The sequence below is a fragment of the Annulohypoxylon truncatum genome (assembly GCF_022578515.1).
Source record: "Annulohypoxylon truncatum strain CBS 140777 unplaced genomic scaffold F4807scaffold_3, whole genome shotgun sequence".
NCBI lineage: Eukaryota > Fungi > Ascomycota > Sordariomycetes > Xylariales > Hypoxylaceae > Annulohypoxylon > Annulohypoxylon truncatum.
This window is the reverse complement of record NW_025953789.1, coordinates 1021330-1048954: the sequence shown is the minus strand read 5'-3', so window position 1 is coordinate 1048954 and position 27625 is coordinate 1021330. Positions and strand designations below refer to the sequence as shown.

At 48.1% G+C, this 27625-nt stretch overlaps 8 protein-coding genes across 8 annotated transcripts; 2 read left to right on the top strand and 6 right to left on the bottom strand.

Annotated features, from left to right (window-relative positions):
• Positions 1–428: 428 nt before the first annotated feature.
• F4807DRAFT_409582 (uncharacterized protein) lies at positions 429–2942 on the bottom strand. The gene is made up of 4 exons (XM_047996553.1): positions 2637–2942; positions 2026–2490; positions 1299–1974; positions 429–1247 (listed from the first exon to the last, which is right to left on the bottom strand). The coding sequence occupies exons 1-4, from the start codon at positions 2730–2732 to the stop codon at positions 1042–1044; spliced, it is 1443 nt and encodes a 480-aa protein (XP_047858416.1). The 5' UTR covers positions 2733–2942; the 3' UTR covers positions 429–1041.
• A 745-nt stretch (positions 2943–3687) lies between these two features.
• On the bottom strand, positions 3688–5443 carry F4807DRAFT_469659 (ThiJ/PfpI family protein; the record flags this gene model as incomplete). The annotated part of the gene is made up of 4 exons (XM_048002731.1): positions 4695–5443; positions 4096–4627; positions 3827–3955; positions 3688–3746 (listed from the first exon to the last, which is right to left on the bottom strand). Exons 1-4 carry the CDS (start codon positions 4821–4823, stop codon positions 3688–3690), a joined length of 849 nt encoding a protein of 282 aa, XP_047858415.1. The 5' UTR covers positions 4824–5443.
• Positions 5444–6050: 607 nt separating this feature from the next.
• Positions 6051–8357, bottom strand: F4807DRAFT_456438 (glycosyl transferase family group 2-domain-containing protein; the record flags this gene model as incomplete). Its single annotated transcript, XM_048000879.1, has 5 exons — positions 6051–6071; positions 6132–6708; positions 6762–7317; positions 7390–7615; positions 7764–8357. 5 exons carry the CDS (start codon positions 8355–8357, stop codon positions 6051–6053), a joined length of 1974 nt encoding a protein of 657 aa, XP_047858414.1.
• Positions 8358–13410: 5053 nt separating this feature from the next.
• F4807DRAFT_409573 (Fms-interacting protein-domain-containing protein) lies at positions 13411–15177 on the bottom strand. The gene is made up of 3 exons (XM_047996551.1): positions 14631–15177; positions 14249–14492; positions 13411–14196 (listed from the first exon to the last, which is right to left on the bottom strand). Exons 1-3 carry the CDS (start codon positions 14978–14980, stop codon positions 14155–14157), a joined length of 636 nt encoding a protein of 211 aa, XP_047858413.1. The 5' UTR covers positions 14981–15177; the 3' UTR covers positions 13411–14154.
• Positions 15178–15973: 796 nt separating this feature from the next.
• On the top strand, positions 15974–17850 carry F4807DRAFT_204356 (HlyIII-domain-containing protein). The gene is made up of 3 exons (XM_047993843.1): positions 15974–16294; positions 16365–17606; positions 17662–17850. The coding sequence occupies exons 1-3, from the start codon at positions 16109–16111 to the stop codon at positions 17758–17760; spliced, it is 1527 nt and encodes a 508-aa protein (XP_047858412.1). The 5' UTR covers positions 15974–16108; the 3' UTR covers positions 17761–17850.
• Positions 17851–17889: 39 nt separating this feature from the next.
• On the bottom strand, positions 17890–18809 carry F4807DRAFT_204328 (uncharacterized protein). Its single transcript, XM_047993842.1, has 3 exons — positions 18485–18809; positions 18344–18421; positions 17890–18287 (listed from the first exon to the last, which is right to left on the bottom strand). The coding sequence occupies exons 1-3, from the start codon at positions 18674–18676 to the stop codon at positions 17937–17939; spliced, it is 621 nt and encodes a 206-aa protein (XP_047858411.1). The 5' UTR covers positions 18677–18809; the 3' UTR covers positions 17890–17936.
• A 529-nt stretch (positions 18810–19338) lies between these two features.
• Positions 19339–21941, bottom strand: F4807DRAFT_409566 (TBC-domain-containing protein). The gene is made up of 3 exons (XM_047996550.1): positions 21039–21941; positions 20199–20983; positions 19339–20137 (listed from the first exon to the last, which is right to left on the bottom strand). Exons 1-3 carry the CDS (start codon positions 21558–21560, stop codon positions 20014–20016), a joined length of 1431 nt encoding a protein of 476 aa, XP_047858410.1. The 5' UTR covers positions 21561–21941; the 3' UTR covers positions 19339–20013.
• A 2108-nt stretch (positions 21942–24049) lies between these two features.
• Positions 24050–26700, top strand: F4807DRAFT_456433 (putative sulfate permease; the record flags this gene model as incomplete). The annotated part of the gene is made up of 4 exons (XM_048000878.1): positions 24050–24323; positions 24375–24520; positions 24576–25122; positions 25175–26700. The coding sequence occupies 4 exons, from the start codon at positions 24050–24052 to the stop codon at positions 26698–26700; spliced, it is 2493 nt and encodes an 830-aa protein (XP_047858409.1).
• Between the last annotated feature and the right edge of the window lie 925 nt (positions 26701–27625).

Below are 27625 nucleotides of genomic sequence, written 5' to 3'. Positions count from 1 at the left end.
CTACTGCCGTTTGTCAGTGAGCGTAACACAGACAAGATTCGTGAACCACGTCGTCTGAGTTTTCGAGAAGGCTCGCCTCTCTCAGGCATGGATAAAGGGGTGTACGATGGAGTAGCTAATGGAGAATGCCCATCATCCAAAAGGAGCGTTGGCGTGCTGCCCATCACTTGCAGCTCATGTGTCGTCATGCTGTAAATTCATTGGTGGCATGTAATGTAGCAGCTATAATCCAAAAGACAGTGTTACAATAGAAATGATATCAAATAACTTCGCCTGGGCCCTGGTGGATAAGCTAACATAAGGGCCCAGGCCACCGTCTAGAGGTATTGTGTCTGTTGGGAACTAGACGGCGATGTAAGATAACGGTATAGTAAGAGTATCAGAAGTAGGTAAGAATAGAAATTTCAGTCAAAATCCATTAGATCTACCTAGCAAGCATGTAAGGAAAGGGGTAGCTTCCTTACACGTGTATACTTCTTACCTTCGTCCAACCTTGTTGAAATAGGGGTAGAACGACCAACCCTCAACTGTAGCTTCAACTTCTCTTTGTCTCATCACTCCGCGCTTACCAACAAGTCGAATATGAACCTACTAGGATAGAGCCACTTGTCTCCTTATACCTGAACCAAAAACACTCGTGTCCTTCTCAAGACGTATCACAGTCACACGATTTAGGTAGGTAGTTATAGAACATATCTAATTTACTAACTTTGGCTTGATTGTTGGTATTGTAACTACCGACAGACAGCCGCAGATTCATTTATACGAGAGTATAACCAACCCCCCTGCACTTTTTACGCCATTGATGCAATGCAGACCTCGTCATCCCTTATGACAACATCTGCTTCCCGCGTCCGAATGACGCCAGATCCCAGCAGACCTGCGCAGGTCGGAGACCACACAGCGCATGAGTAGGAAAACCGACGACAGCTCATATCGCACGCAGACTTGACCGAATCGGCCAATAATAGAGTACAACCAACCAGGATGGTATCAGGAAATAAGGAGATTATAAGGAGAATTATTCGGCAGACGCTACGATCATTTGATCGCCAACAACTTGATGTCGAAGATCAAGGTGCTGTTTGCGGGGATGCCTGGCTGGCCTTTGCTGCCGTAGGCGAGGTTGGCCGGGATCGTGAGGCGACGCTCGCCACCTACGGACATGCCCTGAACACCAATATCCCATCCCTTGATGACCTCTCCTTTGCCTACCGAGAAGCTAAAGGGCTTTCCCTTCTTGTTGGCTACTTCTCGTTAGCATGTTTCCACATGTATCTTCTCAGATTAAAACCTACCATCGAAGACCTTGCCGTTCTGAAGCTTGCCGATGTATCGGACCTCGACCTTGTTACCCTTCTTGACAACGCGACCAGAGCCGAGCTTGCGATCGTCGACGGTGACACCCTGAACAACCTTGACGCCGAGGGTAGCTCCCTTTTCTGCGGCGGCCGAGCCTGTGGGGCCTTGCTCAAGGTTCTTGGCGAATTGCACCTTCTTGTCTCCCTTAGAGGCATCTTTCGATTCGGCCTTGGCCTCCTCTTTGGCGGCAATCGCCTCGCCCTTGTTGTTCTTCAGCTTTTTTTGCTGCTTCTTGCTAAGCTTGGTCTCTTCGGCCTTAGCCATCAGTTCATCAAGACCCTCCGTCTCGTCTTCGGCAGGACGTTTGTTCTTGCCCTTCTTAGCCTCAGCTTTTACCAATTTGGGGGCTTCCTCCTCCTCGGAGTCTATCTCCGTGATGCGAGGGTCCTGGAGACCATCTAGCTCGTCTACTTCCGAGTCGTCGGTGTCGTACTCCTCCATGTCTTCCATATCATAATCATAATCATCCTCCTCGTCCTCTTCGTCGGAAGAGGTAGGCTCTTCAGTGTCAATGAGGTAGTTGCCAGTCAAGTGAATGGTGTGGGTACCCTTGACCCTGAAGAATACTTCCTCATCAGGACCAATGGTGATGTCGAGGGGCTGCTGGTAGTTCTTCGGGGTGGGTTAGCATAAGCTCAACAGTACGAGATAGAGAAGACATACGCGTTCAGTATCGAGGGTGCACACAACAAACTCCTCAACTTCCGATCCCTCAGAGCCGTCGCTCTCATCATCATCCTCGTCATCACTAGATGTAGCAGGCTCCTTGCCCTTCTTGCCCTTCTTGCTAGCCTTGACGCCGTTAGGCTTGGCATCGCCCATCTCCTCATCGGAGTCCTCTTCTTCCTGGGCAGCCTGGATGAGTTTCTGCAAGGCAGCAGCCTGTCGAGCTTTCTTCGACTTGGCCGGGTCGCTAGGACCACCGTTAGGCTCGTCGTCGTCGTCGTCATCATCTTCGTCAGACGAGCCGCCCATCAGTTCATCAAGATATTCATCGTCCATTTCATCGTCGAGGGTGGGCGCGCGGCGAATGAGTTTTAGAGTAGCACGAGGGACGGCGGGGATGTTACCCTCTTCGTCAGCTTCGGGCGCCTCAGTCGGGTCGAGAGCGGCCATGGTAATGCGATACTGCAAATTCCATGTTAGCGACTAAGAATTGACCGAAGCACAGGATACGATGCTGCGACAGAGTGGGGAGCGGGGAGAATTTATGCGATGGAAAAGTTCATTTGTGCGAAAGGCCAATCTAGCGACTCATATTAACATATACTTACAGCGGCACCAGGAACACCATCCTCTGTCATGGCAGGAACCAGAAGGCCCTGCGCCGGGACCTCAAGCCCATAGAGGGCGATAGGCAGAATCGTCATTATGAATTGATGGGACGGTTAGATGATTGAACAAAATTTGTGCGACTGAGGGTTTACGATGCGATTAAAAAAGTGAATGATTGAAATCGCAAATGTCAATTACCAATATCAATTGTAAAAAGGCAGGAGGGAAAGGCAAGGTCTTATGAGAAAGGACGAAAAGGAAGTTGAACGCGACTCGAGCCGTTGAAGAGAAGAAGGAAAAAAAAAGTTCGAAGCTTAGCGTAGCTTTCATCCCGTTTAGCAACTGCACTCCAAATTTTTTTTTTCCGCCGAAGCAACCACCCCACCCAAAAAGTCTTACCGCCTTCGACGATAAGGGACCGCTAGTAAGGAATAGGCTTATCTAGCGGGAGCCCTTGCCAGAATTGGTTCTCTAGCGGTCGTCGACCAGCAACCAAATAACTGCCGTAAGCCTTTATGCAGCCAATAGTCGTAAAGAACTTATACGCAACAACAACAAATGTCCGCATATGTATTACCTTCTTTTCATCGGTTTTTAGGGTGGGATTATAGATTGTTGAATACTAACGTAGGACGCATCCTTCAATATGGTATGTTGTCAACAGAATAGGGTCCACCTAGGTGGTAGGTGCTGAATTGCGAGAACGACTACATTTTTACAGGTAGGTGGAAGATACGAACAAATACGGTTCGGGTGTCACGGATGAGAGAGGGGAGAAGAAGAAAAAGCAAAAACGAGAACAATGCGCACACCTCTCGATATATATGGTTTTCAAGGATAATGTCTGGCTTCTCTCAACCAAACGCAATAAACGCAATGCCATCAAGTTATGTCTCAGTCAAGGAATGTCTTAGATATACATTCCACTGGTCCATGGGTGCCAGCACTCAAAGAAGAGGATAACTCTCATTTCATCTCACTTCACTTCCCCTCCGTCTCCTCCCAACTCAACCTTCCTCCGAAAGAACCGTACTTACCTCCCTACTACCCTCAAACACTCACACCAGCAGCCTGAATAAGGCCCTCGAACGTATCCGGCGTAGTCATCTCTATTTGCGCCGCGAAGTAAAGCTCGTTAGCCACGCCCGAAAAGCGCCAAATACCATCCCGAGGACGAACGTCGACTGACCTTTGGTGTAGACCTGGGGGCGGTCGCCCACATCCACCATCTCGCACATGACCTCGACGAGCGGCGTCGGGAAGTGGCGCGACGCGCGGCAGTACGCCGCCACGAGGTCGTTTCCGTTGGTCACGCCGCCTGTATATGCCGTCACGTCAGCATGAATTTTCCAAAGCGCCTCGAGAAATTTATGATAAGGGGAAATAAGGAGTAAGGAGTAAGGAGTAATCCAAAGATAGGGGGGGAGAGAGAAGAAGAAGAAAAGGGGCAAAACCCACCACTAGACCAAAAATTGCCATCCTGAATCCACCTAAACTTATGCCCAACAAGCTCCTTCTCGCCGTATCCCTTCTCCCTGATCAAATCCTGCATGCCCCTAGGCCCGCACGCCGTCTTACCCTTCAGCAGGCCCGCGGCGCCGCAAACCAGGATTCCCGAGCAGATGCTCAGGACGTCGACGCCGGGGGTCTCGGCCTGGCTTTTGAGCCACTCGAGCGAGCCCTTCTCGAACTCCTTGAACGGGTCCGGGCCGGGCACGACCACGATGTCCAGCTCGCCGGGAGCGACCGCGGCGTCGGCGTAGTGGTTCGTCGCCACGAGCCCCTGGTTCGACGTGAGTTGGATCGGCTGGCCCGCTGCCACCGTGCCGATGTACCGGATCTGGACCGAGGGCGCGAGGTCCAGGAAGGCTTTGGGTAGGAGCGAGGATACCATGCTCATATCTGCCGAGTATTCAGTGTCTTTCTTTCCCTTCTCATAATACGGGACTGCGAAATGGGGAGATAGTAAGTTCGGGATTAGTATAACGTACTGCCGATCACGTTAGCTTATGTATGGAATAGGAGGTTTGAGAAGTTTGCCTTGGTGGCTTTCGTACTGACCATTCATAGCTTATAGATCCCATGATATCGACGGCTGCCGCGTCGAGTACCTGGCAGTCCGTGGGGATGAACACGCCGATTCTCACGGTGTGTCGAGTGTTGCTCTTCTTGTCTTCGCTGGCCATCTTGTAGAGTTGTGTCGGAAACGGTCAAAGTTCCAAGTATACTTAGATCGGCTGGGGTTGGATATAAGATAGATGATTATATATGAACCTGTCTCTTTAAGGTGAGGTTGTATATAGACAGGACTAAGAACCTAATTCGAGTGAAGTGATGAAGGGGGTATTTGTATTCTCGCGGTCCCAAACTCTCGCGAGTCGACATGTGCGCGGCCTTTCGACCTGGAACCGCAAAACATCATGGATTCCAAGCCAATTCCCGAAGTCGATCGGATGGGAGACAAATCTATTGTTCTTGATGCCGCCAAGGGCGTGCGGCCTAAAAGGGATCCGAGATTCCCCAGGAACAGTGTAATATGATTGGCCAACTATCTGGCGTCTACTCCGACTTGACTCGGAGCTAGACGTACATGGATTGCGCGTAACGAGTTACATAAAGAGCTGTATATTTCAAACCGTCGGACTATATCACTGAAGTAAGGGTTTATTTTGTAGGTAAATCAAAATAATTACCTGCTGGTTTGCCCAGTTGCCTTGTAAATACATATATCCCAGGAAAGACATACTAATTATCTGTACCACGTATATTCGCTATCACGTATCCGACCTGCCCCGGAGCATAGCAAAATATGATGAAATAATCTCATAAAAACTCTATCACCAAATCGTCAATTCATGAGAAGCATAATTCTAGAGCAATACGATTTTTATCATTGTTGTAAGCTTGAAGAGTACTGCTTGACAACTGTTCTCGGTCGCCATGTTGCTCGTAATCTTCAGCCCCATCAGGTGACTGGATCTTATGTACATCATTATTAGTTATTACCGGGCCAGATTTGCGCATTAGGTATCGTGGGTTGCTCCATCGTGAACCCCGCCTTGTCGTCCTCGCTGGGCTAGCCCGCCCCCCATTTGGACAGATGCGTCCCTTCGACCTCGACGAGTCGAACTTGACCACAGAGCCGTGTTCCCCCGGCCCCTTCTCTTTGCCGCGTAAACGAATGCCGGCAGGAAGTCTTTTTCACTCCTGCGATTTGCTCCAAGAACTCCGTGAGCCCAGAAAAAAGTATCCCCTTATCTAGAATGCCAATGCCGATGCCATGCATATCAACATCATGTCCTCTATTTACACGCGCTCCATGAGCTATTCTTTCAAAAGTCGGAAAAGGTCGCTCTCGCTTCTTCGGTCTTCAACGGGTATGTGGAGAATCGAACAGAAAGCGCGCAACAGGCTCAACCATTGCAATAGTCGGCCTGGACGAAGATTATTAAACTCAAAACAACTCATCCGTTAAAAGTCCATTAGGGCATGACAGTTGCGATTATAGACTTTGCTCTTTGTCTTGTGACCTTCTTGCTGACTGTGTAAACGAGATCAAGCGTGAAGAAGTGCATGATTTGAGCATGTGCAGTGGGAATAGCACCATATAGTGGTGCGACCAGGGGCGCCATTGCGTAGTCGATGTAGTTCTTTCGGATATTTCGGTGAGAAAAGCACATTCCCTTGGAGAGACCGGCTTCAGTCATTTCCCTCTCGCGCGTAGTGGCACAGATCTTATGTAACCGCTCGTATAGGAACAGCATCAGAGCGACCTCCATAAAACCAGCGGTTCTTAAGATGTTGCAGACAATGAAGATCCAGTTGAGATTGTGAGGGTCAGAACCGCCATCAGTAACCCAGACGTAAAGAGTGGAAGCAATGATGAGAATAGTCGTTTGCAGGGGCAGGAAGTGGGCCTCGAAGAGTCGGTGGAAAAGGAAGATGATTCGTTGCCAGTCAGGCTCTTTCAGGGTGTCAGAGGTAACGTCGCTAAAGATTCCACTCTCAAGAGTCTGTTCCGGGCTCATATCCAATTGAGTCTGCGTAAGGTACGAATCGGTAGGGTTGTTCCTATGTCGTGTTAGCAATGTCCGTTGAAGATCCTAATATAGATAAAAACCTACAAGGCGACGTGCAGAGGACGGAAAGCCCTAGCAGTGTGCTTGCGCTCTTGCCAAAGCTCCATGAACTTCCTGATAGCGAAACCCGAGTCAAGACCTCCCCACATGTGTCGCAGAGCTTGCTTGTAGCGGGCACCCATGTCGTTGTATAGTCCTTTCATTCCTTCGCCACCGTCACCCTTGACGTTACTCTGGCTGACAGGGCTCATGATAGTTCTCACAGTTAGGTTTCCGTTTAACGCGAAGAAACACTTCAGGTACATGTGCAGATCCTCGCCAATAGCCTCGGAGTCGCAGTCCCAGCCACCGACTCGGTCAACCAATTCAAGAGGCACAGAGTAAACAGACGTAGGAGGAGCAATAGTCGAACCACTGTACAGACCAGACAGACCAGCAGCGGCCCACAGAATATCGGCTACACGAACGATGGCGGGAACAGCGTGTGCGTTACGATCGAAGATGATAGGAGCACCGTACAGAGTAGTGCTGGCAGTCTCCTTGTAAGTTAGATGCATGCTAGTTAGATGAGCGAAGTAGTTGGCGGATAAATGACTGTCAGCTAAATTGCGATGTTTGTCAGCTTTCTGCATAGAAAATATCCCGGAAGGAGTTCTGCAGCCAGTGCACGTACCATCAATTCCAGTAACGATCACATCCTTCCTGGAGCCCATAGAATATCTCTCGCTAAGCTTGCGCGCGGCCCATGCCAAATTGCTACCTTTTCCAGGAGACTCGCCGGGAATATCAGACGGGTGCAGAGTAAAATCAATTGAACGGAATTTCTTGACAAATTCTTGAATGAGGTTCATGGCCTTGAGCTCAACATTGTGTTCGCGTTGCTCCATAGCAAGGTAGATCTGCGGGCAAATCCAATTAGTACTTTTGAAACGGTGATCACTAGCGCGACGTCATGCTTAAGAAAGGAGCCACGTAATTCGCCCAAATTGGGGATACGAATTAATTGAACCGCGCTTTTCACTCAACCTTCAAGAAAAACGAACTTACATCGTAGGAATCGCGAGCCTGAGGGTGGGATGCCAAAACGTCCAGTGTTTCTCTTAAGCTATCAACTTCTTCCTTGTAGTTGGGAATGACAATTGCGTGAACGACACGGTCGGATTCCGCGTCACCATCAGTATAGAACTCAGGCTCAATGTCGCCGATTTCGCTGCTAGTAGTCGAGGAAGGGAGAGAATCTTCTTTGGAAGAGGTCAATGTCTCAGAGCTAGACAGAGAGGTGGAAGAACCGCGACGACGGTGGGAGAGCTTGAAGTCACGTAGAGATCGACCCCGCGCAGCTTTGGTCAAGCTTCGAGTAATGTCGAAAATGGCGTAGCAAGAACGCATCGGAAAGGCGAAAACCAGAATGTGTATTAATAGAGAGTACCAAGCAAAGAGGACCGTCCATAGTCCGCCACCTTCTTCTTCAGATGTAGAGCTGGTAGAGTGTGTCGGCCTGCTCAAGGTATCTTGCTGCGTAAATTTGTAGTCATATCGCGTCGCAGCCGCTTCCTTGGAGACAACATAATAGCTGAGAGCTAAGGTCATTAACATGGCCAACCCTCCAGCTCTCCTCGTACACCAGTTGAAGAGCGACATGATGGGCAGGCGGAAGGGGGGACGTGTAAAGATTGATTCCTCGGGGGTTTGGCGATGGCTTGCCTACGGTGGGATAGATAAGGAGTGTAATGGTGAGGCGCCAACGAGGAATAAGGAAGAAAAGAGAAGAAGAAATGGCGTTCAGTAGCGAATTCGGGAAAAGATAACACAAGGAAGGACGTTGAGTGGGAAGGGGGTTAGAGGGAGAGGGGGGGCTGGGATGCTTGAGCAGAGAACGCGATGTTCGTGCGCTACTGCACAGTAACCTTGGGCCTGTGGTAATGATCCTCTCTTAGGTTGTATTGGCTGGGTGTGAAGGGAAAAAAAGGAAAAGAGGAAAAAATCTAGTAGTAAACTGGCAAAGTCAGGGCAAAGAGAGAAAAAAAACGGGAGAGGAGCTGGAAAATTACTAGGTTGAACCTCATGAAGGTAATAACATTTAGGGAAAAGGGGAGCCTGGTTTAGTACGATTGAGAAATTAGATGGGTAGGGATTCTGCGCCCCAAAGTGGACAGTAGCTCTGACGACGGGAAAGGTTCCAATTCCCAGATATTTCAAGCCTGGGGCCCAGACAGGCTAGTAGGCTCAGTTAGGTCTAGCGCCAGTAGTTTATGGTTATGGTTATGGGGGGCAAGGGGAGCGTTTATGGGGCTTGTCTCTACAAAGTACAGTACGCCATAGTACTTAATTTCTGATCTAGTCACTACATGCAAGGCTAGTCAATTGTTAGCCACACGCTCTTTATGCAATTCGATGAAATGCCCAGCTGGTAAAATGAAAGACCACTTTGCCCTGTCAGCTCCTGTTTCTTTGCCTTCTTTCGAGTTGGACGCACCGCCAATCACCATTTTATTCAATTGAACGAAGAAAATCACTAACAAAGCATAGATCACGGCCTTGTACAGCATTTAGGTCTGATGTAGGTATCCACTACAATATGTACAGTAGGTACAATACAGCTGTGGTAGGTACGACACATGTGTTTTAGAACACTCCAAAGACTTAAAACGGGACGGCATAATAGACTTTGAAGAAGCGTTCTTTCTTCACTTTGGATGGAGCAACTTCCAAAAAACGAGAACAATTATGTAAGTAGTGTAGAACTTGAATAATATAATAATTGCCAATCAATTCTAAAGTTTGAAAGTCTTCTCCTTCATCAAATCTAGTGGCGTCTAAAAGTGTTCCTGGGCGAAATTCAATATTGAACTTAACTCATGTGACAAAACATCTGTCCTCGAATCATATAATTTTACCTGCTCAATACAATACCCCGGATAAGAGCTATGCAAGATGCTACTTAGCATAGCCAACTAAGTCCTCTCGACTGCTCACGTTTTTCAGCACTAAGTTGCAGGTGCGAGATGCATCTAAACTCTAGAAGGCAAAGCAGACCCTCGATAGTAGTCACCAGGGACCGAATTCAATCTAACCCTTACCTTCATGTGGCGTCTCTCCGTCATCCGCCTACCCAATCGGTACGCCGTTTCGACATTCGACATTTGAATCTTTCGACCTAAGGTTAGAAAAACCTTGTAATGTTTCTTCGCTATAATTACATCATTCGATGCCGTGCCTTGTATGTAGGTCATTATTTGTTCCCCGATGTTAAAGGGCTGAAGAATAAGTGTTACCTAGACCAAATCCTATTTTCTTACGTTCGAGAGCGATGACTTCAGCTTCTATTCTTGTCACCAACCATACATAAGGGTGTATGTATGACCATGTATGGTCTTTCTTACATGCGCCATCCCAAGTACTGTACAAGTATTTACAACGGGACCAGGCACCCATATTACCGTAGTTCGGTACAATTAGGTTACGTGGGGAGAGGGATGAAGGTTGCATATGTGCAAGGTTCATAGCCATCCCGCCCCAAGGCTGACCAGTTACTCAGTTAGCGTACATTCTACGCCGTCGAACACCGCTGCGCCGGTCATTGTTGGCTGAGCGAGTCAATCTTGGGCTAGCGAATGCATCTCAGCCTCTTTGATCTTCAAGAAAGGCGGGTTGATCTTGGGAAGAACGGAAAGACGTACGATAATGACTACAGCAGCTTGCTCAGCTATCGTGATACAGATTCTGCAGTCCTGACTGGGGGTGCTACGATGAGATATGATGATATGTAGGTAGCTGGAGGTTCTCCACTTGCTATCCATCATCAATAACCTCAAACCGGCACTATGGTTACAGTAGCACATTGCAATACATTCACCATGAGCAACTGCAGACCTACTAACCGCGCGAACAGATACGGATAGCGGTTCTTCATTGTGGAAGTTCAAGTTCAGGTTCAGGTTCAAGTTTTAGAAGTCAAGCGTCCTTAGCATCTGATTATCTTGCCGAATAGCATGCACGCAGCCACTCGCCCACCCCAGAGTCGGCTTTTCTCTAGTGGTGTGTGCATACTCCCTTCTTTCGTCACCATCTGACTTATTGGCAGCATATCGCATCCCAACCTGCATGTCTGATACTGGTTAACCCGCCAATCCTATCCAATCTCAACTTCTGACCTCTACGATTATTGTATCACGACTCCTGTTAAAGACACAAATGCCCGTCAGCCGGGTCTGAGCCGATCAACCTGATGAATGCTGTGTTGCATATTATGTACGTCGACATGATTCCATGTCTGATCCTTCACATGCCCACGTACTGTCGGCAGTGGACACCGCTATTATGTCCTATTATGTATGCGATGTGGTGGCATAGTCGAGTCTACACTAAGCAATCCCTTACGCTAAACGTGCTAAACATATAAACGCCTCTCGTTTCGCATTCTGCGCGTAGGTATATCGTATAGGTTTAAGAGAATAACCCCCCATGGCTGGGCTATGTCTTAAGTGGCCTAAACACTCGCCTTAGTGGCGGACGACGTCGCTTCAAGCCACTAGCACAGCGCCGAACATATTTTATAGGATATACTATACCTATACAGATAAGCTCACCTGATAGGTTTACGTTTTTCGAACCTATCCCTCTCCTGCATCTCGACATCACTGATGCATATGCACACGCATAGACCGCGTGGGCGATGGTGGCTTGTTACCCTGTCTAGCCACGATGCCAACGCTAGTCGTCACCTTTTCATCGTCATCAAGACCTGTTCAATTGCCATCAAGATACCACGCGCTCATGATCGCGATTACGGACGAGATAACCTTGGATATGTCTACGTAGATAGACAGATATGAGGCTTATCGCCCCGTGGCGTCGTCATGCCACATCCCCCCGCTCCTATACTAGGTAGGCGCTAGGTACTGTTCTTATTTTCCAACATGAACGATAACGCTGAGATGTTATTGTAGCACATGTGTACAGTAAGTCGGACGTCATTATGGCGAGATGGTATGAGGTTCTATAATAAATCGGATAATTGCATATGCGTTTATTGTCGAAAGCTGCGACAGATATTAATTGCGATTCGGAAATGACCTCACCAGGCTCACTTCGTACCTTCTGTACCGAGACTTGTACCTACGTACCTCGGTATATAGTTTTATCGCAACTTCAAGAGCTACCGAAACACAGTATAGCTCACTGTGGCTTGGCCCCCTCGCGAATCGAATTGCGCTTTTTGGAGACAAATTTCCAGAAGTAGAATTCCGATTTCCTTATTGTCTTCGGTTTTCATTTTTCGAATCCTGAAACCTGCTTTAACTTAGCAGCCTTGCCAACATACCAAATATGAAACGGCCTCCAAAATGATGCTATTTAGGAATAGGGATCGTCTCTTTCTCGCTTGATATTCCCTCTTTTTTTAAAACATCCATCAACGCTCTTCGTTTGAAAAATGTTTCCTCCCGTTCTGATTCGCATGCAGAAGGCAAGAGCAAAGTCGCAGTACAGTGTGGAGGCCGCCAACGCAGGACGGTCTTCATCATGTAAGGTAGCACCGAAAAGGTACAGATTGCCTACAGCTGTGGGTATCAAGATGAGCTCTCTCTTGGCTCAGTGGCACATGACCCCCGGTCGTTGCAGCGTCGCTATGCTTGCTACTGCGTAGTATGCTCACCATTGATCCTCAGTGCGACTGCGAATTAATTTAAACTGCGGTTCGGGCAATTCTCATTGGCCGTTGCGGATTCCGTATCCACGTTTATTTGTCAGTCGAGATTACTGGCCCACCGTCGATCTGGATCCGTCACTAAAGCGACAGTAAAATTCTGCCTTTTCCGAAGTCTGACGGGGGACGGGGGCTAAGAGGAACCAATTGCAGACCAATTGGGGGCAATACCTTCTTCTGTCCTTTTTGAGGCATAACTACCTATGTATGTCTAGAAAAGGCTCGTACGCACGGTCTTTATTTATTTTTCTCTCTATTTTTCTTCGTCTTTTCGTCGAGTTGCTTAAATCCGCTGCCTCAGCTAATGGACCTCGAAATCTATAAGGGGGCTAACCGCTGGACCAGCTAACGAACAGGCCCCGCATATAAAACATCTCGTTAAGCCGTTTCCCGTAATATTAAGAGAAACGAGCTCGGGAGCTCCAGCTCTCTGCCGAATAGACCTGGGTCTAGGTTTCCGGGGTCATGATTGTCAAAATCCCAACCTGGCTGCCTGGACTGCGTGGGTATTCAGGGTCCTCGGCAGGGCTAATCGAAATACGACCAAAGCTTGGCGATGGAATGACCGATATTTTCCCGCGTGAGCCTAGGAGCCTTACCCGACCACGATTCGTGAGACGCGTTCTGGGTAATCGGGTCACGATTGGAAGAGAACTGCCAAAACGCGTCATTTCAGGTTTAGCAGGACTATACCCGGCCGACCAATTAACGCGCGACGTTTCTCCCTTTTTTCGTCCCATCTCTTTCGTAAAACCGGCGAGCTGTCAGATCCCATGTCTTGATACGCAAATCTCCTGATAGATGTCATAGCTATGTATCACAGCAGGTGACCTGCGTTTTGATTCATTTATACATGCAGTTACGAGAATCAGAGTCAACGCTAGGCGTGATTATAGTATCAGTTGACGGGCCTCCATTCACAGTCTCATAAATCACATCCATTCAAATATATAATACATAAAGGCTCGTACACTTTTTATATTCACTGAATAGCCTTGCCAAATACTACGGGCTTCAACATCATTATGCGCACATTTTAGAAGATTGATCATCTCTATTGTGTTTCACCGGTTCGGGCTAGATAAGTGTAGTGAACACGAGAAATCGATTCTTGCATGCAGCAAATGCGCACGGCATTAGTTGCCGACCATGCTGCACTGCTGCAGAGGTGGGCTACTAACAAGATTACCGGCAGAGTTCGATATGCAACTCCGGTCCAGCCAACATGCTATGACAATTGAGCCCATTTTGTCTGCTAGCCCAATGTGAAGGACTTTTTCCACCAGCATTCAATTACCTGTGCTGCAGCTAAACGTCCCTTCGCATTGACGGATATGTTCAAGATCCTCCTTTCCAGTAAAATTCAACCGACAAAAAGGCGTGTACACTCCTAATGGTTAGTTGGTTGATCGTTACTTGGCTCAAACCAGCTACGATAGTCACCAGGGTAACCAGTAATACTGGCTTCAACATCCCTAGTTGTATAGTGGTAAGCTTTCTAGTACATGCTTCTAATAAGGATGACTGCGTATAATATATATAAGGGAAGGGAGTTAAATACGCCCTCTGAATGGTGTTGATAACGACTTACATTAATCTCAGTAATATAATTTGACCGACGATCATTATGCCTGTGAAGATTCTTGCTAAGATCTTTACAAAGGCGTTCATAAAGTCGCGCCACGAGAAGTGTTGGCACTCTCTACTACTCGGGCTACTCGAGAATGTGGCCTAGACGTTCTTGTCGAGAAGCTTCTGAATGGGTTTCGCGGCCTGGTTGTATATTAGCGTTAGTAGCAAGAGAGGAACTCAGATATGAACGCACGTCGATGAATTTCTCAAGTTCCTTGTCGAGGTTTGCGAGATCCTCCTTTCGCTTCTTGTTGTCGGCAATGAGCTTCTGCTTCCGCTTAAGAAGTTCCATGCGTTTCTGCTCGAGAGCCTCGCGTTCGCTGCGCTCGTGGTCGATTCGTGCAATCATCAAGGTAACCTCGTCGTCGTTGGCATGCTCGGGTTTCAGGGCGAGGAACTCCTCCAGAGGGATGAGAGGCAGCTGCTGATAGGTATGACTATTTTCAAGCTCTGTTAGCTATTGTCTGAGATAAGGAGTGATGTTATATAATAGTCGCTGAAGTTGGTGCTACTTGACATAAAAGATTCGACTGCTGTCTAAATTGGTTAATGGGAAAGTTCGGTCAGGCACTAACTCGTATGATTCGCAGGCTAATATTTCTCCCTGCAGATGTCGCTGCTCGTAGTACAGGTTCTGGAGTTGTAGATGCAGACGATCTACCTCCTGCCGCGCCTCGGACGTTTGCGACTTGGTCTGTCGCGCAGCAAAATAGGCTGCTCGGTGGAGGCCACGAAGTTGCGCGAGGTTGGTGATAAGCAGTTTCTGTTGCTTGGAGGCTTCCTGGAGAGCTTCTGGAGATGCGTTCTCAATCGGGCCGGTCGCCGCGATCTGATCAACCAGACTCAACGCCTGTACCCGGGCATCGCGGGACGCATCAAGCACCTTCAATAGGTTCTCATCGGTCACAATCTCATCAATCGCCATCGTGATGAATGTGGAGAGTCCAGCTCAAGGTAGAAGGCTGAGCTTGACTCAGGTTTATCAACCAGTTGGTATTTACCCAGATAAAGTTTGTAATGTGCAATCGTTGTGAAATTTAGATGCGGCCAGGATGTTTTGAAAAAGTGACCAATCAAAATCACAATGGTGTTTGAAGGCCTTCAAGCCTTATCATTACATAATCAAAAATTTACAAGGTTCAAGTTGGGAAAGGTGATCCATGTCCCGTTAAAAATGGGCCTCATCGATTTGGGGTCGGATGATTCAATCGCCGCTGCCGCTTTCCGAGGATCTCAACTCAATTTTGTGATTGGTAAGTATGTACCTAGGTACATGCAACGGAAATTGGGGTCAGCATTCATTTTCTCCGCCACCACCAACAAGCAAATACCACCGCAACAATTTTTGGGGCTTTCGCAGCTCTTCAGCTGAAAATGTACACCAACTTTGGTACAATTGCTTGGATTCCCCTCAGTGCTCTTCAACGCCTTGCTACCTAATATCCATTATTGAAAATAGTTAGTATTGAATCCATAGAGGAAGTTGGTGGAGTCCAACATTTACACCAAATGAATGGTCGAATTTTGACAATCAATGCAAAAAGCGGCTAGTACTAGGGACATATTTCGGTATGTCATAGGTGCAAATGATTCAAAGGTTAAGTGTATCTGGTACTTTTAAATGATCGATATATGGCGTTCCGATGGTGGGGAACCTACGCAGACCCTTGCATGAATATTAGGTTTATTGAGTTTACGATCTTATCTAAGCTACTCCCCGTCCTCCCCGATTCAGTGTTTCTCCCCTTGAAAAGTTACCGCTCCTCAACATCGAACCAATAACAACGGCAAACTTCCACATGTGAAAGTCACAACCCCTCCGCTTAACCTCAGTTCGCTTCTTACTATCCTTTCGCCAGCAACCTTCAACCCAATCTTTCGGAAGTATTGCGCAACTCTATACTCTTACTGGTCAGCTTTGTCTCCGTGGATATCTCATGCAGGGACCTCTGACAGCGTAGACTTGCCTAAGCCTTGGTCTTATTAGTTGGCACCAACGAACTCTACATATTATTTTGCTACGCTTTATCCTCGCATACACACGTTTCTCACCATGTCTTGCACATCGACCTTCGCCTTTGGCTCCCACCAAGACCAGAAGCCTGGCGCCAGAGGTTCTACTACAGCGACCGAACAAAACATCCCGCGGCGCCGGAGACGACATTCCTCTTTTATGCCTCGGAGAAGACATTCTTTGGTTCAGCATATCATGGAGGGTGAAGAAGGCCTGCTGCTTCGGGTATTTGCCCATTTACTATTAACCTTTTAATACATTTAAGTTTCGATTGCCTATGTCCTAACCATAATAGGTTGATCTGTTCCTCTCTGAACTAGAGAGGAGACTTGAATACCTCGAAGGTTATAGCGAACTAGTCGACCTCGATACGAGCATCTCCAAAACCTTCGCCACTCTACAGACAGTGCGGGAACGATGTTCGCAAGTCTCGGAAGAGGTCATTGGTGCCGGCCGCCGGCGGTTGCAGGTCATGGTCGAGACCTTGGACACTAGATACCATGAAGCGTTGGATGCGGCCGGGTCGATGAATGAGAAGGCTCGTGTCGGTGTTGAAATCCTCGATGGTATGCTTACGGACTTTGAAACCCGAGCCTTGAAGTTGCGCGACAACGGGTTTGCGAACGCTGCCGGTGCTGCCGGAAGTTTGATAGGCGAGGGTCGACGAGTCGTAGACGAAGGGTTAGAGCGTGCTCGTGGCGTCGTGGACGACAGCCTCGAGCGAGCCTGGCGTGCCGCAGAAACAGTCGAAGAGCACATTCAGAGAGCCATTGCTAGTGCAAAGCAGAAGGGACTGATTAAATATGAGGAGCTTCCCGTACCTTGGCGAATTAACCCTCATATTCTTGGTGGATATCGATTCACCGAGTCTAAAATTGGTTGCGTTCGCTCGATGTTTGGTGTTTCGAACGAGACGGTTAACATCTGGTCTCACGCACTTGGCTTGATAATCATATTGTCCATTGCCTTCTACTTTTACCCGATGTCCGCGAACTTCTCTCTCTATACGAAGACTGACGTCTTCATCGCCGCCGTGTTCTTTTTCGCGGCTTGCAAGTGCCTAGTCTGCAGCACTATTTGGCACACCATGAACTGCGTCGCAGATCAATGTCTGATGGAACGGTTTGCGTGCATCGACTACACCGGAATCTCGTTACTCATCGCCGCATCGATCATGACAACTGAATATACGGCCTTTTATTGCGAGCCTATCAGCCGGTGGACGTACTTGACGGCAACGGCTGTCCTGGGCATTGCTGGTACCATCCTTCCGTGGCATCCGAAATTTAATGGCCAAGATATGGCTTGGTTAAGAGTAGGCTTTTTCGTGGGGTTAGGCGCTACTGGCTTTTTGCCAATCTTCCAGATCATCGTCACGCGTGGTCCCGAATGGGCCTATGAGTTCTATGCCGGTTCGAATTTGATCAAATCCCTTGCCGTCTATGTTATCGGAGCTTGTGTGTACGCAAGCAAAGTCCCTGAGCGGTGGTTCCCTGGGGCGTTTGATTACTGTGGGAATGCGCATAACCTATGGCATGTAAGTATTACAGAGGATCGAAACACCATCACACCATCGCTAATGCAGTGTCCAGCTTGCCGTACTTGGCGGAATCCTTTACCATTATGTCGCTATGCAAGAATTTTTCTCCGGCGCCTTTCAGCGCGCGCAAGGGGGTTGCCCAACTTATTAAGCAGCATATTCGAACGATTCAGGGATATAGTTTATCTACAGCTGACTGCGCAAAATCTTCTGGCATATGGCATTACACATTAAAAACCCCTACATATCTGTCTAACAATAAGCCTGCAAAATCTGTTCCAATGGGGATCCCTTCTCTGCCCTTCATTGATCTAGAGATTAAATCGTTCAAATGAGTGTCAAAAGACTAACTATCCCAACCATTACTATTCGTCCGCCTATAGGGTCAGCCCGTCTTCTTGCGAAGGAAACTTCTACAAGAGATGTCGGGGTTGTCGCATTCGTATGCGGTGCCGTCGTTGTTGGTGCGGACGTGGTCGAGTTTTTAGCTATAGCTTCGGCAGGTTCGGGTGAACCGCAATTTTCAATATCTACTGTGGCCGGCACCGACGATTCCTTGAGAAATGGAGTCACAGTCGGTGATCCGGCTATCGCATTAGCGCCCATCGACGACGAGTTAGAGATGGAGGCTGGGAGCGTGAAGCCGGCGTTTTTGGCGCACGTCTCGAGGTCTTCGCCCTATTTCACGGTTAACAAATGCGACTTTTTTGGACTAAGAATGGTCGGAAACTTACTTCGAAGCAACAGTAGCCTCCGACCGGCGCGCAATATTTCCCCGCGTCGCAGAACCCGTTGTCGGCTGCGCAGCACGACTGTTCCTTATTAGCATTTCCTATGGTTGGGAATGGGATGGGGTGTGTCAGCTGCTTGCTTACCTGACCGGAAGTAGGGTTGAAGCAATAGGTGCTGTCGGGGCCTCCGCAGGTCTGCGAGCCATTGCCGTACATCTCCTCGCAGGTTACCGTCTCCCTCTTATGGACGACGGAGACGCGGACATGTCCGTGTTTCTCCTGCGCGAGAGCGAAGAGCCCGAGCCAGGCGAGAAGCATAAGCGAAAGGACGAACATGGTGACTGATGTTATTTGGTTGGATGTTATTTGGTTGCTGATTTGATGGATAATGGCGTTCAAAGTGCGTTTTGGAGTATAAAGGCGAGGTATGGCGGTTTAGGGGTTAAGCATATAGCATAGAAAGCATGGGATATAGATAGCATAGGGAGCGAAGAAGGGCTTTTTCAGAGGATGGGAAGCCCGTTGTATATAATGCATAATATCATTACTACCGAACACCTCCGAATTCTCTTCGCAACTCCTTGATAGTTAGGTGCGTAGAACATGTTTCGACCGCGGACAATGAGATATCGATACTTAATTATAATCCCGCGGAATTTGGGGCCGATACATTTGCGACGCATAGCCTCCCCCCTGATCTGGCGCGGATCGGGTCTAACGTCATGGTATTTGTCGCTGGCGAAGAGGGTGGTTGGAGATGGGGGTTGGAAATATGTAGGGAGGTAGTGCGAGGTTTCTTAAGGGAGAATGCATTTTTAGGATGGCAGGTCTTTGAGGAGGGAGAGGGATATATCCCTTGCAATTTCTAGCCGAGCGCGAGGATGCAATTATCGTGTTCCGGATTCCTGTCTTACACAATTCGAAACTAATAGTTTCTCGTTGATGTTCGATAGTCGATATCAAGTTTTTTCTCCAGGCGCTTAAGGCTAGATAGTTATGTGTAGTATACAGAAAGATAGGTATATAATATAATAAGATGAATGAAATCAGTTATCTTCGCAGAAGAATCAGTTAGATCATTGTATATATCAAAATACAGCACGCTAAGCGCGCCTATTAGTGTACATATTGTATTCGTTTTGCGCGTAAAGTAGGGCAAGGTAGTTCAGGTCAATCATCTATAGCAATCGGCAATCCGTTTCCTTTGCCCTTATACAGTAGTAGTACAGCAACAAACAAAAGAAAAAAAGACACGCTGTGTGCGGTATTCGTAACTTCATCATGCATGATTCGTGACCCTCAAGGTCTTCTCCCCTTTTTAGTGTTCGTTCGTCGTCCATGTCGTCTTATATAGTACAAGGTTTGGTGGTATCAGACCTTTTCTTATGCGTTCTCGCAACTAGACGTATGCTGAGAAGGCTTACTCCGTAGATAGGCAGGCTTCCGATCGCGCGAGAGGAATCTATATGCAAAGGTCATTATCATGGGCATCTCGTGATACGAGGATCCAATGTCGTCCAATGCCTCGGCCGTCTGGGTATATGCCGAGGTCTCCGAGTTCCTTTAATTCGTCGTCATGGGCTGTTGTTACAAAAGGGGCTGAACCAAAGCAAGCCCCATATCCTATAGGCATACTTCCATCCTAGAGAATGGCGCTATCATTAGATGGTACATTATAGAGCGTGTTTGACGATCTCTGCGTAGACGTCCTCGGGTATCATCTTGATAATAGCGAGGGTAGTTCGCTTGACCATTTCTGCCCGCAAAGCCGGGAATGATCGGAGTAGTTTGTTAGGGCTGTTCACGATTAGCATCCAGTCATGATATCCTGATTTATAATGTCCATGAGACCACTTACTTTGCAGTGGTCAAGAGCTCATTACGCATCATGATCAACTGGGCAACGATACATAAGATGTTTAAGTGAGGCCCGTAGGCGAAAAGAAAATCCCAGTGCTTTAATACTTCTGGGAGAGGAGGTGTGCATGCACACAGAGTGAGGACGGATGGGAAGGCGTATATTTCCGCCGATAGAGCCTTAGACTTTAAGTGGGAGCTAAGCTTAGGATCCACGATTCCTAATACCTTGTCGACTAGGGCTAGGCCGCGGTGAACCCCGTCCATTGCGCCCCGGATGTATCCAGGACACTCCTTGGTCAGGAGAGTGTGAAACGAAGCGAATGCCTCTACCTCGCTACGAGCTGCATACAGGAACGGGGCGGCAAGCACGTTCATCCCCTGCACGTAGGTACCGGGCTCTGACGTGGTAGCATCAGAGTCCTCTGTCGTGAGCGTAAGAGCGCGGTTACGGTTCCTAGAGAACGGCGAGATATCCGTCTGCGACAGATCGCTACGGGAGCTACTGGCACTATCAGTAGGGGCGATAGAGAGTCTGCTGCTGGTCGGTCGGCGTTCTTCTTTCGCATCATGCAGCTTCCAGGCAATAGCATTTAAAAGACGAATTAAGCTTGCCTCACTAACACGACGACGGAAGAGAGGATCGGTAGTCAAGGTTCGAAAAGTGTCGTTTCGGATCTTGGAATAGGCTGGCGAAGCGCCTCGATGTATCAAACCGAGATATTCATTGGTGTCAAGGACGGGCGCATCGAGAAAGATGAGCCAGACGTAAATGCGAGTTCGCGACTAGACGAGGTTAGCTTGATTATTGTCAAATTTTGAAGTATAGAACAAAGCGAACCATTCCATCACTATCGCTTCGAATACCCTGGTCCAAAACCTTCAGGCGTGCGCTCTCCAAAGCGGCATCTATGTCACCATCAGGAGGACCCTCTCTAATCAGCCGGTCCAGAGACATGTTGTCGGCTGCTCTCGATGTTCTACTTAAAGCAGTTCTCTTGCTGTTCAACGAAATGAGGATATTATTCGGAAAGGTTGCGGGTGGAGGTGTCGCGGCGTCGGAGTTTGCTCTGTTCCGCTGAGGGGACCGGTTCGCAGGTCTGTTGTTCGGCGCAGGCGACGCGACGCGATCCTGGATATCCGCACGGAAAACTTGGGGAGGCATGATGGAGCTCTGAGTCGGATTCCGCGCGGCGGCACCGAGATTGTGTGCGGATTGCAGTTTGCGCAGCGCTCTGTGAGTTTGTGGTGAGGGCGGGGCGTGGAGCTGGGTAGCGAGCTGTGTGGTGAGAGAAGGGTTCGCGTGGATGGTGTTGAATGGCTGCGCAGCAGGTGGGAATTGCTCCCGGGTTGGGCTAGTCATTTTGGCTCGTATGCAGCAAACAGCTGCTGTAGAAATTGCGGAGACAGGCGAGTTGAAGCTATCGTCGTTGGCCAAAAAACCGTGCTCGACGTGTTCTGGAGTTGTAGGTGCGACGGTTGCGACGATCAGGTACAATAAACGAATAAAATTCGATAAAATCGAGGCAAGAAGAAGAGGTTGGTCAGTCTAGTCCAAGTGGGGATCCCAGGGTTACCCTATTGCCCTTGCTACAGGTACATAGGTACAGATCCCCTCACTCTTTCTTCAGCTGGACTAACACGAATAGAACGCGTCGTCTCAAAAAGGTTATTTATTTGGAAAGCCGTGTAACTTATGTAATAGCTCAATGGTATGTCTTTTTGGTGAAAGTTTGAATTTTCCTTTAACAAGCTGACATCACTTTCAAATGTTGATAGTAAATGTTTCTATATAAATTATTTCTATTGGCACTTAGGAGAAACATGTGAAAAATCAGCATTGATGTCGACAGGTTACAATGGGTCAATAAAAAGGTGGCCGGCGCCAAGAAATCCCCGTAAGAAATAGCCCCCATCTGCAGGTACAGTTGCTTCGCATTTGTTTGCGTACAGAGATCAATACTAGCATTCGCTAGAAGATCATCTATCTCATCCATCAACAACATCCAGATCTGTACGTACCTAGACAAGTACCCAGCCATGTATGAGAACTTACCTAGCATAAGGCTGTTGAGTTTACCAAACATGTGGTCTCGGTTCCCGACCAATCGCAGGAAGTAATGATTGCGTTAGAAAAGCTATTAACTTCATTATGAATGTCTAACCTAGGATAGTCGACGCATCCGGCACTGGCTATTTAGCTCCTAGATCCCCGAAGATCTAGAAGATCTAGAAGATCTAGAAGGTTCAAAGAAGACCATCTGCCTTGGAAAGATAGATTATTTAGGAAGAACTTGGGATCTTTAAAATCTCCTTAGTACATATGAGGCTAGGAGGCGTTCGCGGGTCTAGATTCGTAAGCAGGCGACTGCGGTGGGTACTAGAGGTACGTAGACTGATTCTAAGTCTCCTGACAAGAAACGTACGGGTATTTCCGTGGAGTCGGCGCCAGTTTAATATTCCTCCGGTCTACGTATTGTGAGAATTGTATGTACCTTAGTATAAGGTAGGTAGGTGGTATACGGAAGTATATTTTCGATTTGTATGTGGTTGACGTATTTCTACTGATGGCATCAACTGCAGATGAAATCGCGTCATCTGCGCTTGGACCAGTTTGTATAGATTTAAGCTTTCTGATTGGCCGAGGATGTGCCTTTTTCGCCTAATTGGGAACAATCCACTTCTTCCTATTCTCAATTCTCACTTTCCCCGTGGTCATCCACACTATCCCACGACTCCTCCATGTCCGTTCACGAGATCCAATATGCAACTGTACAGAAGCATCACTTGTAGCTTACGTCGTTGAAAAAAACTGCCGAATTTGTCTTTCAATGTGCCATTGGAGCAATGGATTCGCTGCGGGCGAGTACGGACGAATGCTATAAGATCGATCTTCGGCTGTCTTCGAAGACCAAGTGATAACTCCCAGTTCAGCTTGCAATTCGTTTTTATAAGATGTACTGGTAATAGTCGAGCATGAGAATGATCGACCTGAATATTTCCGCTAGACTCTATATAGCATAAAGCCAATTGCGCCATCGAAGGCCAGCCAATGTCGGGGCACCCGCAGAAGCACCAGAACGGACCGTATACTAGCAGATTGTTAGTTACTAAGCTGCTAGCTCATACTATGCGTACTATCCACGTTTTCTCGATCAGATTTTATTATATCTCTTCAAGCCTCACCTGAAAAGGGGTCCATTATGCCCACATAGATCTACCTATTGTTTATATCAAGTTTATACCCCGGCTCCTCAGCTTTTCTTGGTGGCAATCTTAAGATCTCCGGTCCCCACAGAGACTACGCACCATCATACCACGCCTCGGTCTGTTTCTAATTAGGCCTACGTGGATAATTGGATAACTCACCTTTATAACCTTCAGACACGTCCTCCAAACAAAATCTTTCCCAGAAAAGAGAACGTTCTTGACGGCTGTCTTTATCTCTGTCAACCTAGGATTGTGGCTCAAAGATAATTCGATCGTTACAATAACTGCAACGACTTATTGATGGCATCTTGACTGACGGCTAAACCCCTACTGACTGAACCTTCGTACGACACTCTCACTCCTTGGCGCGAATTACTCACCTCTGGATCGACGCATAACGTACAATCACGAGAACTCAATCTAGACATACGCAGTACCTTTGCTTTAGAATATCCCAAATGGCCATTGGTACTTCTGTATAGCGCTACTTTAGGGTCGCATTTCCTTGGCCCACGGGCTCATATTCGTGGGGTGTTAAGCTCTTTCACGGAGCAATCGCATACAACACCTCGACTATAAACTCCATCATAGCCCTCTAGCAACCACTCACACTTGTTGCTCTTACTACTTCACCTTGCCGCCATGCCTCAATCAAGACAATTGGGCCAAACCTTGGCAAAGGCTTTAGGTATCAAGCTCGATGATCCCGATACGGACAACGTGACTAGGGGAGAATCGGTCTTTTCGACGCATACTACAGACAGCTTTATCGAGCAGCAGCCTACAAGTGCAGAATGGATAGCGGAGGTCACGCCCTCGGGGCAGGACATGATTAATTACGTCAAATCCCTATTCCCATTCCTGTCTTGGATTGGATTCTACAATCTACAATGGTTCCTCGGCGACCTTGTTGCAGGTTTGTCCCCTTTTGCGACCTAAACGTGGTTCGTAACTAACTTAATTCAAGGTATAACCATTGGTGCCGTTGTTGTCCCTCAAGGAATGGCGTATGCCAAGCTAGCCAACCTTCCAGTGCAGTTTGGGTTATACTCCTCGTTTATGGGCGTCCTGATCTATTGGTTTTTCGCTACTTCCAAAGATATTACCATCGGGGTAAGTTGATACATGGTCGCATGTGTGAAATAGACGATCTGCTAACACATCAAAGCCTGTTGCTGTTGTGTCTACCGTTACCGGTACTGTCGTTTCAAAAGCCATTAAAGAATACCCAGAGTACGCTGATGAGCCTTGGGTCATTGCAAGCGCCCTTGCTCTCATATCTGGCTGTATCGTGCTTTTTATCGGTTTGATCCGATGTGGATGGATCGTGGAGTTGATACCTCTAGTATCGCTTGCTGCATTCATGACCGGATCTGCCATCAACATTGCGGCAGGGCAAGTCCCCACGCTTATGGGCATCTCCGGTTTCTCGACAAGGGATTCGACGTACCTGGTGATTATCAACACACTGAAAAATCTGGGCAAGACGGACTTGAACGCAGCTATGGGCTTGACTGCTCTCACGATGCTCTACTTGATCCGATTTTCCTGCGCATGGGCAGCAAAGAAGTTTCCAAACCACCACAAGCTGTTTTTCTTCCTGTCAACATTGAGGGCTGTGTTTGTCATCTTGTTATATACCATGATCAGTTGGCTGGTTAACATGCACCGTCGTTCAAATCCAGCCTTTGCAATCCTTAAGGATGTCCCGCGAGGTAATTATATTAACCGATTCCATTTTGACGATGAGGTTCTGATAGTCAACAGGTTTTCAGCATGCGGCTGTCCCAAAGATCAGTACGAACATTATCCGCTCATTTATCAGCGAACTCCCTGCGACAGTAATTGTTCTATTAATTGAACATATCGCCATCTCGAAATCTTTCGGTCGTGTCAACAACTACATAATCAACCCATCGCAGGAGATGGTTGCTATTGGTGTGACTAATGTCCTCGCGCCCTTCCTCGGAGGCTACCCATCTACCGGATCTTTTAGCCGTACTGCAATTAAGTCGAAGGCAGGTGTACGAACTCCATTCGCTGGCGTTATTACGGCGGTTGTGGTCCTCTTAGCAATCTACGCCCTTACCGCCGTGTTCTTTTATATCCCCTCCGCATCTCTTGCTGCTGTTATTATCCATGCTGTCGGAGACCTTATCACATCACCGAATACGCTTTACAAGTTTTGGAGAATCTCACCCATTGAGGTTATCATCTTCTTTGTCGGTGTGTTCGTTACCATATTTTCGACCATTGAAAATGGAATCTACGCGACAATATGCATCTCTTTCGCTGTCTTTATGTTCCGCGTCCTCAAATCGCGCGGAAGATTTCTCGGCAGAGTACAAGTGCATTCCGTGCTTGGTGATCACCTCATCGGCAACGACAGCAACGTAATGGGTGGATATGGAACGATCGATGTTGATTCTGCCCCCTCTCCACCTACTCGCAACGTTTTCCTCCCAATCGACCATGGCGATGGCTCTAACCCGCAAGTCGAGGTCGCCAGCCCCTACCCGGGTATATTTATCTACCGTTTCTCAGAAGGATTCAATTATCCCAGCGCTAGTCACACTTTAGACTACCTTACAAGTCACATTTTCGCCAATACACGTCGCAACAGATCTAACGCGTACTCACGTCCTGGAGACCGACCGTGGAATGATCCTGGTCCAAAGAAAGGACAACAAGAACAAAACGACGAGCTACCGACTTTAAAGGCTATCATCTTCGACTTCAGCTCGGTTAATAACGTCGATGTAACATCAGTGCAGCAGCTGATCGACGTACGCAACCAGCTAGACCGCTACGCGGCTCCGGAACCGGTAGACTTCCACTTTGCCTGTATCAACAACCGATGGACGAAGCGCGGCCTCGTCTCCGCAGGCTTCGGATACCCCACACCGCGCCCGGAACACGCGCGCTGGAAGTCTATCTTCAGCGTCGCCGAGATCGGCGGTTCGGATTCCGCGGCGGCGGCAGCAGAGCTGGAAGCTAGTGAGAAGGAGGGTACCCTGCGGCCGACTATTAGCAAGCCAGATACCGACATCATGAGCCCGTCCCAGAACAGCCCCGGGCCAAGCAAAGCCTCGAGCATAACGCAGTCGGCCTCAAAGAGCAAGGCGCCTGAATTCGCCAGGACTAACGAGCCTAGAAAGGTCGTTGTTCACGGATTGAACCGCCCGCTCTTCCACATCGATCTCACTAGCGCGCTGCAAAGCTCCATCGCTAATGTAAGGGCTAGAGAGGAGGTCGAGGCTGCGGGGGGACCGGATATCGGTGTTGACGTTTGAGTTTGAGGCGAGCTTGTACATACCAACATTAATTGGGTGCTGTTAAGTTTTGAAATATACGGGCGAGAAACTTAGAACGGGATTTTGCATTTTGCATTACGGCGGCCGGTTTGTAGAAATGGGATCGGGATTGGATACTTCGTTACCGTTATTTGGCATGATCGTTGGAGAACTTTTTCACTTTTCAGCTTTGGTTTGGGGGGCTTGGGGGAGGTCTGGTATTTTGGCCATATTTTAAGGTGTGGCTGATTAGACGAGATGGATGGTAAGATGAGATGAGATGAGATGCGTGTGATGTTACTTGCATGAAGGGCTAGCGGCGGTGGAGAGTGAAGGTGGAGATGCAAAGAGTCGCGCTGGATATACCCCGAGACATATGAATTGATACTCGCCTATGAAATAACATGAACTTTCCGAATTTTTAATCGAAACGACTAATGTGAGATTCATTTTCGTTGTTGAATATACGTATGCGGAACTTAGTATGGAAATACATTTTGAAGTTTCGGCGCATACGTCTGATGTCACTCGTTCCCTTGCATTGCGAGATTACGGGGTGTCCTGGGCTGCAATTGAGGCCGCCACGAGCTTGGGTTGTAGGAGGTTTCATTCTGCCACTGCTGACCGTGACGTGCTTTCGGGATGTTTGTAGGAGATATACATTCAAATCCCGACCGGAAAATTAAGCTGGTCTTGCTTGCCTTCCTCTTTCATTGATTTAATGAGATCCGGGCCTGAAATACTACACCTCAGGGCCGCGTAGTAGTGGGCAGGTGCATGTAGTTGGGTAGGTAATTAGGCGAATATTCGGTCAGATGTAAGGCCTTCTTCCACCGTAGAGCGCTCTCCTGCCTCGGTGGCGACGGTGAGGGAGATGAGGTGCGGTAAGATGAGACGAGACGAAATGGAAACGAGATGAGCTGAG